A 15,164-nucleotide genomic window follows, 5' to 3' on the forward strand; every position below is an offset into this window, starting at 1 on the left:
ATTTAGACGAACACATCCATTATGGCTGCCTCCTTATACAAAGTTAATCTGACTTCACGAAATGGTTGCTTATGCCATTGTTATAGATCATTAAACCATATTGCCGCCGTAAATTTTCTATCGACAAATAAAAAAGTAGAGTACCTTATTATTTAATTTAAAAATCAATACGGTTTTAAAGTTTGCTAATTTTAATTTACATTGCAACCAGGTCTTACTAATGCCGAAAACAACAAAAATGTATTGTAATGGGCCTGGCCTACTCACCTACTGTTGTTAGTGTTACTGTACCTGTTTCAAAACTGTTTGTTTACCTCCGGCTAAGCCAGAATGCAAAAAATTCTAGTGGACCCATACCATGAAACTTGATTTAAATAGTCTCGAATGGTTAATTATTAATTGAATATCTGAATTATTTTCAGCCTTTAGCCTAGATTGTTTGATTTTCAATTGCTATGAGTCATAGCCTATGACTCTATGAACTATGATGGCAAAATAAAAAATAAAAACATTTTATCCATGTCATCAATAATGAATCTTTATGATGGAACACATCTCGTCCAACGCATGCCTGCCTCCAACTCCATTTTAAATTTTACTTTACAAATTGCAGTATTATCTGCAATGTTGGCTATTCTGATCTTGTATTGGATACCCCTGGAGAGTATTAAATTAAGAAAGCATCAGAGGTCATCACAAAAATTATGAATTTGAGTTTAGACCCCCCGCTTTCCCCCCCCCCCCCCCCCCCCCCCACTTTGATAGATTTGCCCAACTCTGAGTCACTGGGCTATCAACTATCAGATATTCTTCCCTTAATACATTTATTCCCGCGCTGCAGGCAGGGAATGGGGAAAAAGGAAGAGCCCTATTCCCATTCTCCCTCCATCCTTCCCTCACCATGGGTCCCCCATAATAAAATGTAACTTTCATGTTAAAATTAGAACCTCTTCTTGTTACTTTATGTTTACAATTTCAAAAATTATGAATGTAATAAAAATTATAATAAAAAGAAATTCATTTCTAAACATTTCTACAGCTTCTTCAAAAATAATTTTATAATGACGATTTAAGATGGGGTATTTAAGAGGGCATATGCTATGAAGAAGTGGGTCTACTACAACTGCTAGGGAAAAGTGGGTCTGCTAGAACTGCTAGGGAATAGTGGGTCTATTACTTTTAATGGCTAGGGAAGAGTGGGTTAAAGTTGAGTTATTTTGTGTTTGTTGATGCCTGTAGCACCTTCACATTATTTTCTTCTTCCGTTTTTGTTTAGAACCTTGGATGTGTTTATACCACGTGTACACTCAGATACAGCAGCTATGCCACCAAGAAAGGTCAGTTCATAATTAAAATGTTCTAATGCCACCAAGAAAGGTCAGTACATAATGTACAGTACATTAAATGTCACAAAGCAGTATCTACCATTTTTTAACTAAGTAATAAAATGTTTCATAAAATATTTTTACTTTTTTGTATATGAATATGGTTTAGTAGTGTGAAATACTTCACACAAATCCCTGAGTCTGAAAAACTTTGTTTTGCAATTTTGTCTGTGTGTCTGTCTGTCTGTTGGTGAGTACAATAACTTAAGTACTGTTACACTTAATGAACTTTCACATATAAGTTTTGTATCAAATTTGAACAACTTCTGGTTACTGGAAGTGGTACTTACTCTACTTCCAGTTTCTATAAAGCCAATAACTTGAGTGCTGTTTAAGTTTGGTGGATGAAATTTTATACATAAGTATCAGATTTTATTAACTGATTTCTATTTTTGGTGACTGGATTTAGTACTTTATATTGTCAGATCTCTAAAAAAAAAAAACATAAAAATTGACTTATCTTGATTCCTCTGTCTATAATAGGTTAAAACTTGTGAGAAAAATTTCAAACATTTCTACTGGAATAATTTCTTTTAAACTTTCATGTAGATCAAGACTTGATAACAGCGCATTGTCACATAAAATGTGACTTAATTTGATGTTTAATTAAATTTTTGAAGTAATCAATGTTTCCTTTAACAGCACTAATTTTCTAATCTAATAATATACATGGATTGGTGCTCACTTATTTTTTTAAAGCAATTCTAGTCAATTTGAAAAAATGTAATATATGAGAAAGTTTGGGAGATCACTCCCACTCTATTTACCCAAGTATTCAAATGTTGCAGACACTACATCACCCATGTCCAAGACATTTAGCTCTAAGGAAATCCAAAATGGCTGGTACGAGTGGTGGGAACAGCAAGGCTACTTCAGGCCTCGTATGGTGAGTACAGTCTGGGTCAGCTGGTCAGCTGGTTCATGGGCTACTGTCTCATGTCTGACTTTGTATTTCTATTGACTGAAATGATTGTTTGACCTCTGTATTTCTATTGACTGAGATGATTGTTTGACCTCTGTATTTCTATTGACTGATTTGACCTCTGTATTTCTATTGACTGAGATGATTGTTTGACCTCTGTATTTCTATTGACTGATTTGACCTCTGTATTTCTATTGACTGAGATGATTGTTTGACCTCAGGGAGACGGAGAAACATTTTCTTTGCTGCTCCCACCCCCCAATGTGACGGGGAATCTGCATTTAGGTCACGCACTGACTTGTGCAGTACAAGACGCCATTGTCAGGTGGCACAGGATGAAAGGTAAGAACAGCTGACAAAAGTGACACTGACACAATTGACACTGACACAATTGACACTGACACTAGTGACTTTAAAACTAGTGACACTGACACAATTGACACTGACACTATTGACACTGACACAATTGACACTGACACTAGTGACTTTAAAACTAGTGACACTGACACAATTGACACTGACAGTAGTGATACTGGCACTATTGACACTGACACTATTGACACTGACACAATTGACACTGACACAATTGACACTGACACTAGTGACTTTAAAACTAGTGACACTGACACAATTGACACTGACACTATTGACACTGACACAATTGACACTGACACTAGTGACTTTAAAACTAGTGACACTGACACAATTGACACTGACACTAGTGACACTGACACTATTGACACTGACACTAGTGACTTTAAAACTAGTGACACTGACACAATTGACACTGACACTATTGACACTGACACAAGTGACACTGACACAATTGACACTGACACTATTGACACTGACACTAGTGACTTTAAAACTAGTGACACTGACACAATTGACACTGACACTATTGACACTGACACTATTGACACTGACACTAGTGACTTTAAAACTAGTGACACTGACACAATTGACACTGACACTATTGACACTGACACTATTGACACTGACACTAGTGACTTTAAAACTAGTGACACTGACACAATTGACACTGACACTATTGACACTGACACAATTGACACTGACACTAGTGAATGACCAACTTGTCCTAAAAACCTGCAGGCCACAAGACACTCTGGATACCAGGAACTGACCACGCTGGCATCGCAACTCACGCAGTCGTAGAGAGAAAACTTTTAAGAGAGACTGGGAAAAGCAGGCATGATATAGGACGGGAAAAGTTTCTCCAGGAGATCTGGAAGTGGAAGGAACGGTAAAGATAACGCTCACTAACTGAAGTGCGAGCTGCCACCTGGTTGGTAAAGTTGCCACCTGGTTGGTAAAGTTGCCACCTGGTTGGTAAAGTTGCCACCTGGTTGGTAAAGCTGCCACCTGGTTGGTAAAGTTGCCACCTGGTTGGTAAAGTTGCCACCTGGTTGGTAAAGTTGCCACCTGGTTGGTAAAGTTGCCACCTGGTTGGTAAAGTTGCCACCTGGTTGGTAAAGTTGCCACCTGGTTGGTAAAGTTGCCAGCTGGTTGGTAAAGTTGCCACCTGGTTGGTAAAGCTGCCACCTGGTTGGTAAAGTTGCCACCTGGTTGGTAAAGTTGCCACCTGGTTGGTAAAGCTGCCACCTGGTTGGTAAAGTTGCCACCTGGTTGGTAAAGTTGCCACCTGGTTGGTAAAGTTGCCACCTGGTTGGTAAAGTTGCCACCTGGTTGGTAAAGTTGCCACCTGGTTGGTAAAGTTGCCACCTGGTTGGTAAAGTTGCCACCTGGTTGGTAAAGTTGCCACCTGGTTGGTAAAGCTGCCACCTGGTTGGTAAAGTTGCCACCTGGTTGGCAAAGTTGCCACCTGGTTGGTAAAGCTGCCACCTGGTTGGTAAAGCTGCCACCTGGTTGGTAAAGTTGCCACCTGGTTGGTAAAGTTGCCACCTGGTTGGTAAAGTTGCCACCTGGTTGGTAAAGTTGCCACCTGGTTGGTAAAGTTGCCACCTGGTTGGTAAAGTTGCCACCTGGTTGGTAAAGTTGCCACCTGGTTGGTAAAGTTGCCACCTGGTTGATAAAGTTGCCACCTGGTTGGTAAAGTTGCCACCTGGTTGGTAAAGTTGCCACCTGGTTGGTAAAGTTGCCACCTGGTTGGTAAAGTTGCCACCTGGTTGGTAAAGTTGCCACCTGGTTGGTAAAGCTGCCACCTGGTTGGTAAAGCTGCCACCTGGTTGGCAAAGTTGCCACCTGGTTGGTAAAGCTGCCACCTGGTTGGTAAAGCTGCCACCTGGTTGGTAAAGTTGCCACCTGGTTGGTAAAGTTGCCACCTGGTTGGTAAAGTTGCCACCTGGTTGGTAAAGTTGCCACCTGGTTGGTAAAGTTGCCACCTGGTTGGTAAAGTTGCCACCTGGTTGGTAAAGTTGCCACCTGGTTGGTAAAGTTGCCACCTGGTTGGTAAAGTTGCCACCTGGTTGGTAAAGTTGCCACCTGGTTGGTAAAGTTGCCACCTGGTTGGTAAAGTTGCCACCTGGTTGGTAAAGTTGCCACCTGGTTGGTAAAGTTGCCACCTGGTTGGTAAAGTTGCCACCTGGTTGGTAAAGTTGCCACCTGGTTGGTAAAGTTGCCACCTGGTTGGTAAAGTTGCCACCTGGTTGGTAAAGTTGCCACCTGGTTGGTAAAGTTGCCACCTGGTTGGTAAAGCTGCCACCTGGTTGGTAAAGCTGCCACCTGGTTGGTAAAGTTGCCACCTGGTTGGTAAAGTTGCCACCTGGTTGGTAAAGTTGCCACCTGGTTGGTAAAGTTGCCACCTGGTTGGTAAAGTTGCCACCTGGTTGGTAAAGTTGCCACCTGGTTGGTAAAGTTGCCACCTGGTTGGTAAAGTTGCCACCTGGTTGGTAAAGTTGCCACCTGGTTGGTAAAGTTGCCACCTCAAGAAAATAGTGCCAGATTTTTTGTTGAACATATCCCTAGGTGAATTCTATTTGAAACATTTTCTGTTCATCACTCACCAGGCATGGCCACGTCATCAGTCAGCAATTGAAAACTTTGGGCATGTCTCTTGATTGGTCAAAAGAATATTTTACAATGGATGAGGTAAGTGCTAAAGCTACAGCCAGTTGTAGATTTGTTGTTTGTGTTTTAGTCTATACAGGCCCCCCAACTGTCACCTTTGTCTGTATGATCACCAAGCCTTAAACTCAGCAGTTACACAAGCCTTTTGTATGCTCTATGTTTGATCATCAGGCCTTAAACTCAGCAGTTACACTTTTGTATCTTCTATGTTTGATCACCAGGCCTTAAACTCAGCAGTTACACAAGCCTTTTGTATCCTCTATGACAAAGGGCTAATCTATAGAGACAAGCGAATGATCAACTGGTCTAGTGCATTAAGGTCATCTCTCTCTGATATTGAGGTGAGGAATCATTGATCAGGTCAGAACACTACCACAACCACATTGTTTTGTGAACACTACCACATTGTTTTGTGAACACTACCACATCAGCATTGTTTTGTGAACACTACCACAACCACATTGTTTTGTGAACACTACCACATTGTTTTGTTAACACTACCACATCAGCATTGTTTTGTCTCATCTCTTTACTTCCCTTTCTTCCATGTTGACATCTATTAGGTTGACAATGTGACAGTTGAAGGGCCAACAGTGCTCAAAGTTCCAGGCGTGGAGGGGGGTGTTGAGGTGGGTGTCTTAGCCCACTTTGCCTACCCTGTAGCTGACTCAGGTTGGAAGTTATTTTATTCTTTCACCTATAGATTTAGTTGATGTTGTAATCTGATGTTTTAACCGGTTAGCTGATGTTGTAATGTGATGTTTTAACAAGTTAGTTGATGTTGTAATCTGATGTTTTAACCAGTTAGTTGATGTAATCTGATGTTTTAACCGGTTAGTTGATGTTGTAATCTGATGTTTTAACCGGTTAGCTGATGTTGTAATCTGATGTTTTAACCAGAGGAGCGGCTAGTGGTGGCCACCAGTAGACTTGAAACCATGTTGGCCGACACAGCTGTGGCCGTGAACCCCGCAGATGGCCGCTTCACTCATCTGATTGGGAGGAGGTTGGTCCACCCTTTGGTCAAAGATAGACTCATCCCTGTCATAGCCGACTCTTTTGTGGACATGAATTTTGGGACAGGTAAATGGTTGGTCATGGACAGGTAAATGGTTGGTCATGGACAGGTCAATAGTTGGTCATGGACAGGTCAATAGTTGGTCATGGACAGGTCAATGATTTTTGTGAGAAATATTGGACAGGTCAATGTTTTTTGTGAGAAATATTGGACAGGTCAATGATTTTTGTGAGAAATATTGGACAGGTCAATGATTTTTGTGAGAAATATTGGACAGGTCAATGATTTTTGTGAGAAATATTGGACAGGTCAATGATTTTTGTGAGAAATATTGGACAGGTCAATGATTTTAGTGAGAAATATTGGACAGGTCAATGATTTTAGTGAGAAATATTGGACAGGTCAATGATTTTTGTGAGAAATATTGGACAGGTCAATGATTTTAGTGAGAAATATTGGACAGGTCAATGATTTTAGTGAGAAATATTGGACAGGTCAATGTTTTTTGTGAGAAATATTGGACAGGTCAATGATTTTAGTGAGAAATATTGGACAGGTCAATGATTTTAGTGAGAAATATTGGACAGGTCAATGTTTTTTGTGAGAAATATTGGATAGGTCAATGATTTTAGTGAGAAATATTGGACAGGTCAATGTTTTTTGTGAGAAATATTGGACAGGTCAATGATTTTTGTGAGAAATATTGGACAGGTCAATGATTTTTGTGAGAAATATTGGACAGGTCAATGATTTTTGTGAGAAATATTGGACAGGTCAATGATTTTTGTGAGAAATATTGGACAGGTCAATGATTTTTGTGAGAAATATTGGACAGGTCAATGATTTTTGTGAGAAATATTGGACAGGTCAATGATTTTTGTGAGAAATATTGGACAGGTCAATGATTTTTGTGAGAAATATTGGACAGGTCAATGATTTTTGTGAGAAATATTGGACAGGTCAATGATTTTTGTGAGAAATATTGGACAGGTCAATGTTTTTTGTGAGAAATATTGGACAGGTCAATGTTTTTTGTGAGAAATATTGGACAGGTCAATGTTTTTTGTGAGAAATATTGGACAGGTCAATGTTTTTTGTGAGAAATATTGGACAGGTCAATGTTTTTTGTGAGAAATATTGGACAGGTCAATGTTTTTGTGAGAAATATTGGACAGGTCAATGTTTTTTGTGAGAAATATTGGACAGGTCAATGTTTTTTGTGAGAAATATTGGACAGGTCAATGTTTTTTGTGAGAAATATTGGACAGGTCAATGTTTTTTGTGAGAAATATTGGACAGGTCAATGTTTTTTGTGAGAAATATTGGACAGGTCAATGATTTTTGTGAGAAATATTGGACAGGTCAATGTTTTTTGTGAGAAATATTGGACAGGTCAATGATTTTTGTGAGAAATATTGGACAGGTCAATGTTTTTTGTGAGAAATATTGGACAGGTCAATGATTTTTGTGAGAAATATTGGACAGGTCAATGTTTTTTGTGAGAAATATTGGACAGGTCAATGTTTTTTGTGAGAAATATTGGACAGGTCAATGATTTTTGTGAGAAATATTGGACAGGTCAATGATTTTTGTGAGAAATATTGGACAGGTCAATGATTTTTGTGAGAAATATTGGACAGGTCAATGTGAGAAATATTGGACAGGTCAATGTGAGAAATATTGGACAGGTCAATGTGAGAAATATTGGACAGGTCAATGATTTTTGTGAGAAATATTGGACAGGTCAATGTTTTTTGTGAGAAATATTGGACAGGTCAATGTTTTTTGTGAGAAATATTGGACAGGTCAATGTTTTTTGTGAGAAATATTGGACAGGTCAATGTTTTTTGTGAGAAATATTGGACAGGTCAATGTTTTTTGTGAGAAATATTGGACAGGTCAATGTTTTTTGTGAGAAATATTGGACAGGTCAATGATTTTTGTGAGAAATATTGGACAGGTCAATGTTTTTTGTGAGAAATATTGGACAGGTCAATGATTTTTGTGAGAAATATTGGACAGGTCAATGTTTTTTGTGAGAAATATTGGACAGGTCAATGATTTTTGTGAGAAATATTGGACAGGTCAATGTTTTTTGTGAGAAATATTGGACAGGTCAATGTTTTTTGTGAGAAATATTGGACAGGTCAATGATTTTTGTGAGAAATATTGGACAGGTCAATGATTTTTGTGAGAAATATTGGACAGGTCAATGATTTTTGTGAGAAATATTGGACAGGTCAATGTGAGAAATATTGGACAGGTCAATGTGAGAAATATTGGACAGGTCAATGTGAGAAATATTGGACAGGTCAATGTGAGAAATATTGGACAGGTCAATGTTTTTTGTGAGAAATATTGGACAGGTCAATGTTTTTTGTGAGAAATATTGGACAGGTCAATGATTTTTGTGAGAAATATTGGACAGGTCAATGATTTTTGTGAGAAATATTGGACAGGTCAATGATTTTTGTGAGAAATATTGGACAGGTCAATGTGAGAAATATTGGACAGGTCAATGTGAGAAATATTGGACAGGTCAATGTGAGAAATATTGGACAGGTCAATGTGAGAAATATTGGACAGGTCAATGATTTTAGTGAGAAATATTGGACAGGTCAATGATTTTAGTGAGAAATATTGGACAGGTCAATGTGAGAAATATTGGACAGGTCAATGATTTTTGTGAGAAATATTGGACAGGTCAATGTTTTTTGTGAGAAATATTGGACAGGTCAATGTTTTTTGTGAGAAATATTGGACAGGTCAATGTTTTTTGTGAGAAATATTGGACAGGTCAATGTTTTTTGTGAGAAATATTGGACAGGTCAATGTTTTTTGTGAGAAATATTGGACAGGTCAATGTTTTTTGTGAGAAATATTGGACAGGTCAATGATTTTTGTGAGAAATATTGGACAGGTCAATGTTTTTTGTGAGAAATATTGGACAGGTCAATGATTTTTGTGAGAAATATTGGACAGGTCAATGTTTTTTGTGAGAAATATTGGACAGGTCAATGATTTTTGTGAGAAATATTGGACAGGTCAATGTTTTTTGTGAGAAATATTGGACAGGTCAATGTTTTTTGTGAGAAATATTGGACAGGTCAATGATTTTTGTGAGAAATATTGGACAGGTCAATGATTTTTGTGAGAAATATTGGACAGGTCAATGATTTTTGTGAGAAATATTGGACAGGTCAATGTGAGAAATATTGGACAGGTCAATGTGAGAAATATTGGACAGGTCAATGTGAGAAATATTGGACAGGTCAATGTGAGAAATATTGGACAGGTCAATGTTTTTTGTGAGAAATATTGGACAGGTCAATGTTTTTTGTGAGAAATATTGGACAGGTCAATGATTTTTGTGAGAAATATTGGACAGGTCAATGATTTTTGTGAGAAATATTGGACAGGTCAATGATTTTTGTGAGAAATATTGGACAGGTCAATGTGAGAAATATTGGACAGGTCAATGTGAGAAATATTGGACAGGTCAATGTGAGAAATATTGGACAGGTCAATGTGAGAAATATTGGACAGGTCAATGATTTTAGTGAGAAATATTGGACAGGTCAATGATTTTAGTGAGAAATATTGGACAGGTCAATGATTTTTGTGAGAAATATTGGACAGGTCAATGTTTTTTGTGAGAAATATTGGACAGGTCAATGATTTTTGTGAGAAATATTGGACAGGTCAATGTTTTTTGTGAGAAATATTGGACAGGTCAATGATTTTTGTGAGAAATATTGGACAGGTCAATGATTTTTGTGAGAAATATTGGACAGGTCAATGTGAGAAATATTGGACAGGTCAATGTGAGAAATATTGGACAGGTCAATGTGAGAAATATTGGACAGGTCAATGTGAGAAATATTGGACAGGTCAATGTTTTTTGTGAGAAATATTGGACAGGTCAATGTTTTTTGTGAGAAATATTGGACAGGTCAATGATTTTTGTGAGAAATATTGGACAGGTCAATGATTTTTGTGAGAAATATTGGACAGGTCAATGATTTTTGTGAGAAATATTGGACAGGTCAATGTGAGAAATATTGGACAGGTCAATGTGAGAAATATTGGACAGGTCAATGTGAGAAATATTGGACAGGTCAATGTGAGAAATATTGGACAGGTCAATGATTTTAGTGAGAAATATTGGACAGGTCAATGATTTTAGTGAGAAATATTGGACAGGTCAATGTTTTTTGTGAGAAATATTGGACAGGTCAATGATTTTTGTGAGAAATATTGGACAGGTCAATGATTTTTGTGAGAAATATTGGACAGGTCAATGATTTTTGTGAGAAATATTGGACAGGTCAATGATTTTTGTGAGAAATATTGGACAGGTCAATGATTTTTGTGAGAAATATTGGACAGGTCAATGTGAGAAATATTGGACAGGTCAATGTGAGAAATATTGGACAGGTCAATGTGAGAAATATTGGACAGGTCAATGTTTTTTGTGAGAAATATTGGACAGGTCAATGTTTTTTGTGAGAAATATTGGACAGGTCAATGATTTTTGTGAGAAATATTGGACAGGTCAATGATTTTTGTGAGAAATATTGGACAGGTCAATGATTTTTGTGAGAAATATTGGACAGGTCAATGTGAGAAATATTGGACAGGTCAATGTGAGAAATATTGGACAGGTCAATGTGAGAAATATTGGACAGGTCAATGTGAGAAATATTGGACAGGTCAATGATTTTAGTGAGAAATATTGGACAGGTCAATGATTTTAGTGAGAAATATTGGACAGGTCAATGTTTTTTGTGAGAAATATTGGACAGGTCAATGATTTTTGTGAGAAATATTGGACAGGTCAATGATTTTTGTGAGAAATATTGGACAGGTCAATGATTTTTGTGAGAAATATTGGACAGGTCAATGTGAGAAATATTGGACAGGTCAATGTGAGAAATATTGGACAGGTCAATGATTTTAGTGAGAAATATTGGACAGGTCAATAACCTTTAGTCACTTTGCTGTCACAGGTGCTGTTAAAATTACCCCTGGTCATGACCCAGTGGATTATGAAGTTGGCAGACGTCATAATCTACCTGACATTGACATGTTCAATGATGACGGCACTGTAAAGATGGGATTACCTCTGGTTGGTGGACAAAACAGATTTCTAGCTCGTCAGACAATCAAAGAGGCTCTGTCTGTGTTGGGACTCTATTGCGGTCAGAGTGGTCACGCTACAACGATTCCTGTATGTAGGTATGTGAGTGGGGTCACGCTACAACGATTCCTGTATGTAGGTATGTCAGTGGTCACGCTACAACAATTTCTGTATGTAGGTATGTGAGAGGGGTCACGCTACAACAATTCCTGTATGTAGGTATGTCAGTGGTCACGCTACAACAATTTCTGTATGTAGGTATGTCAGTGACCACGCTACAACAATTTCTGTATGTAGGTATGTGAGAGGGGTCACGCTACAACAATTCCTGTATGTAGGTATGTCAGTGGTCACGCTACAACAATTCCTGTATGTAGGTATGTCAGTGGTCACGCTACAACAATTTCTGTATGTAGGTATGTGAGAGGGGTCACGCTACAACAATTCCTGTATGTAGGTATGTGAGAGTGGTCACGCTACAACAATTCCTGTATGTAGGTATGTTAGTGGTCACGCTACAACAATTCCTGTATGTAGGTATGTCAGTGGTCACGCTACAACAATTCCTGTATGTAGGTATGTCAGTGGTCACGCTACAACGATTCCTGTATGTAGGTATGTGAGAGGGATCACGCTACAACAATCCCTGTATGTAGGTATGTGAGAGGGGTCACGCTAATATTTCTGTATGTAGGTATGTCAGTGGTCACGCTACAACAATTCCTGTATGTAGGTATGTGAGAGGGGTCACGCTACAACAATTCCTGTATGTAGGTATGTCAGTGGTCACGCTACAACAATTCCTGTATGTAGGTATGTGAGAGGGGTCACGCTAATATTTCTGTATGTAGGTATGTCAGTGGTCACGCTACAACAATTCCTGTATGTAGGTATGTGAGAAGGGTCACGCTACAACAATTCCTGTATGTAGGTATGTCAGTGACCACGCTACAACAATTTCTGTATGTAGGTATGTGAGAGGGGTCACGCTACAACAATTCCTGTATGTAGGTATGTGAGAGTGGTCACGCTACAACAATTCCTGTATGTAGGTATGTGAGAGGGGTCACGCTACAACGATTCCTGTATGTAGGTATGTCAGTGGTCACGCTACAACAATTCCTGTATGTAGGTATGTCAGTGGTCACGCTACAACAATTCCTGTATGTAGGTATGTGAGAGGGGTCACGCTACAACAATTCCTGTATGTGGGTATGTGAGAGGGGTCATGCTACAACAATTTCTGTATGTAGGTATGTGAGAGGGGTCACGCTACAACGATTCCTGTATGTAGGTATGTCAGTGGTCACGCTACAACAATTCCTGTATGTAGGTATGTCACAGGTCACGCTACAACAATTCCTGTATGTAGGTATGTCAGTGGTCATGCTACAACGATTCCTGTATGTAGGTATGTCAGTGGTCACGCTACAACAATTTCTGTATGTAGGTATGTGAGAGGGGTCACGCTACAACGATTCCTGTATGTAGGTATGTGAGAGTGGCCACGCTACAACAATTCCTGTATGTAGGTATGTGAGAGGGGTCACGCTACAACAATTCCTGTATGTAGGTATGTCAGTGGTCACGCTACAACAATTTCTGTATGTAGGTATGTGAGAGGGGTCACGCTACAACGATTCCTGTATGTAGGTATGTCAGTGGTCACGCTACAACAATTCCTGTATGTAGGTATGTCAGTGGTCACGCTACAACAATTCCTGTATGTAGGTATGTCACAGGTCACGCTACAACGATTCCTGTATGTAGGTATGTCAGTGGTCACGCTACAACAATTCCTGTATGTAGGTATGTCAGTGGACACGCTACAACAATTCCTGTATGTAGGTATGTCAGTGGGAACGCTACAACAATTTCTGTATGTAGGTATGTGAGAGGGGTCACGCTACAACAATTCCTGTATGTAGGTATGTCAGTGGTCACGCTACAACAATTCCTGTATGTAGGTATGTCAGTGATCACGCTAATATTTCTGTATGTAGGTATGTCAGTGGTCACGCTACAACAATTCCTGTATGTAGGTATGTCAGTGGTCACGCTACAACAATTCCTGTATGTAGGTATGTGAGAGGGGTCACGCTACAACAATTCCTGTATGTAGGTATGTCAGTGGTCACGCTACAACAATTCCTGTATGTAGGTATGTCAGTGGTCACGCTACAACAATTTCTGTATGTAGGTATGTCAGTGGTCACGCTACAACAATTCCTGTATGTAGGTATGTGAGAGGGGTCACGCTACAACAATTCCTGTATGTAGGTATGTGAGAGGGGTCACGCTACAACAATTCCTGTATGTAGGTATGTTAGTGGTCACGCTACAACAATTCCTGTATGTAGGTATGTGAGAGGGGTCACGCTAATATTTCTGTATGTAGGTATGTCAGTGGTCACGCTACAACGATTCCTGTATGTAGGTATGTGAGAGGGGTCACGCTACAACGATTCCTGTATGTAGGTATGTGAGAGGGGTCACGCTACAACAATTCCTGTATGTAGGTATGTCAGTGGACACGCTACAACAATTCCTGTATGTAGGTATGTGAGAGGGGTCACGCTACAACAATTCCTGTATGTAGGTATGTGAGAGTGGTCACGCTACAACAATTCCTGTATGTAGGTATGTGAGAGTGGTCACGCTACAACAATTTCTGTATGTAGGTATGTCAGTGGTCACGCTACAACAATTCCTGTATGTAGGTATGTGAGAGGGGTCACGCTACAACAATTCCTGTATGTGGGTATGTCAGTGGTCACGCTACAACAATTCCTGTATGTAGGTATGTGAGAGGGGTCACGCTAATATTTCTGTATGTAGGTATGTGAGAGGGGTCACGCTACAACAATTCCTGTATGTAGGTATGTCAGTGGTCACGCTACAACAATTCCTGTATGTAGGTATGTCAGTGGTCACGCTACAACAATTCCTGTATGTAGGTATGTGAGAGGGGTCACGCTACAACAATTCCTGTATGTAGGTATGTGAGAGGGGTCACGCTAATATTCCTGTATGTAGGTATGTCAGTGGTCACGCTACAACGATTCCTGTATGTAGGTATGTCAGTGGTCACGCTACAACAATTCCTGTATGTAGGTATGTCAGTGGTCACGCTACAACAATTCCTGTATGTAGGTATGTCAGTGGTCACGCTACAACAATTCCTGTATGTAGGTATGTGAGAGGGGTCACGCTAAAATTTCTGTATGTAGGTATGTGAGAGGGGTCAAGTTTTTGTATGTTTATATTTGAGGTTGTCTATGCTGTTAAGGTTTAAAAATAGCTGCATTAAAAAGTTTCTTGTGTGCTCTAATCATTGAATGATTTCTTTAGTCGATCAGGAGATATTGTTGAGCCAAAAGTTTCTTGTGTGCTCTAATCATTGTATGATTTCTTTAGTCGATCAGGAGATATTGTTGAGCCAAAAGTTTCTTGTGTGCTCTAATCATTGTATGATTTCTTTAGTCGATCAGGAGATATTGTTGAGCCAAAAGTTTCTTGTGTGCTCTAATCATTGTATGATTTCTTTAGTCGATCAGGAGATATTGTTGAGCCAAAAGTGTCTTGTGTGCTCTAATCATTGTATGATTTCTTTAGTCGATCAGGAGATATTGTTGAGCCAAAAGTTTCTTG

At 39.2% G+C, this 15,164-nt stretch overlaps 1 protein-coding gene across 2 annotated transcripts in view; it reads left to right on the forward strand.

Moving 5' to 3' along the window:
* The first annotated feature begins 13 nt into the window (after nucleotides 1-13).
* Nucleotides 14-15,164, forward strand: part of LOC131937824 (valine--tRNA ligase) — a 34,986-nt gene continuing 19,835 nt past the window's right edge. The window contains exons 1-10 of one of the 2 annotated variants that reach the window (XM_059295496.1): nucleotides 14-135; nucleotides 1,277-1,337; nucleotides 2,174-2,271; nucleotides 2,529-2,649; nucleotides 3,421-3,571; nucleotides 5,295-5,376; nucleotides 5,577-5,696; nucleotides 5,919-6,027; nucleotides 6,256-6,438; nucleotides 11,383-11,611. In XM_059295496.1, the coding sequence (XP_059151479.1) occupies nucleotides 22-135; nucleotides 1,277-1,337; nucleotides 2,174-2,271; nucleotides 2,529-2,649; nucleotides 3,421-3,571; nucleotides 5,295-5,376; nucleotides 5,577-5,696; nucleotides 5,919-6,027; nucleotides 6,256-6,438; nucleotides 11,383-11,611 (1,268 nt within the window). In that variant the 5' untranslated portion in view covers nucleotides 14-21. Of the gene's footprint in view, nucleotides 136-1,276; nucleotides 1,338-1,368; nucleotides 1,378-2,173; nucleotides 2,272-2,528; nucleotides 2,650-3,420; nucleotides 3,572-5,294; nucleotides 5,377-5,576; nucleotides 5,697-5,918; nucleotides 6,028-6,255; nucleotides 6,439-11,382; nucleotides 11,612-15,164 lie in introns of those variants that run through there. The other variant, XM_059295497.1, reaches the window with a different exon arrangement.

The sequence above is a fragment of the Physella acuta genome, unplaced genomic scaffold (assembly GCF_028476545.2).
Source record: "Physella acuta isolate Inbredline_101_S28 unplaced genomic scaffold, ASM2847654v3 ptg000223l, whole genome shotgun sequence".
NCBI classification, from domain to species: domain Eukaryota; kingdom Metazoa; phylum Mollusca; class Gastropoda; family Physidae; genus Physella; species Physella acuta.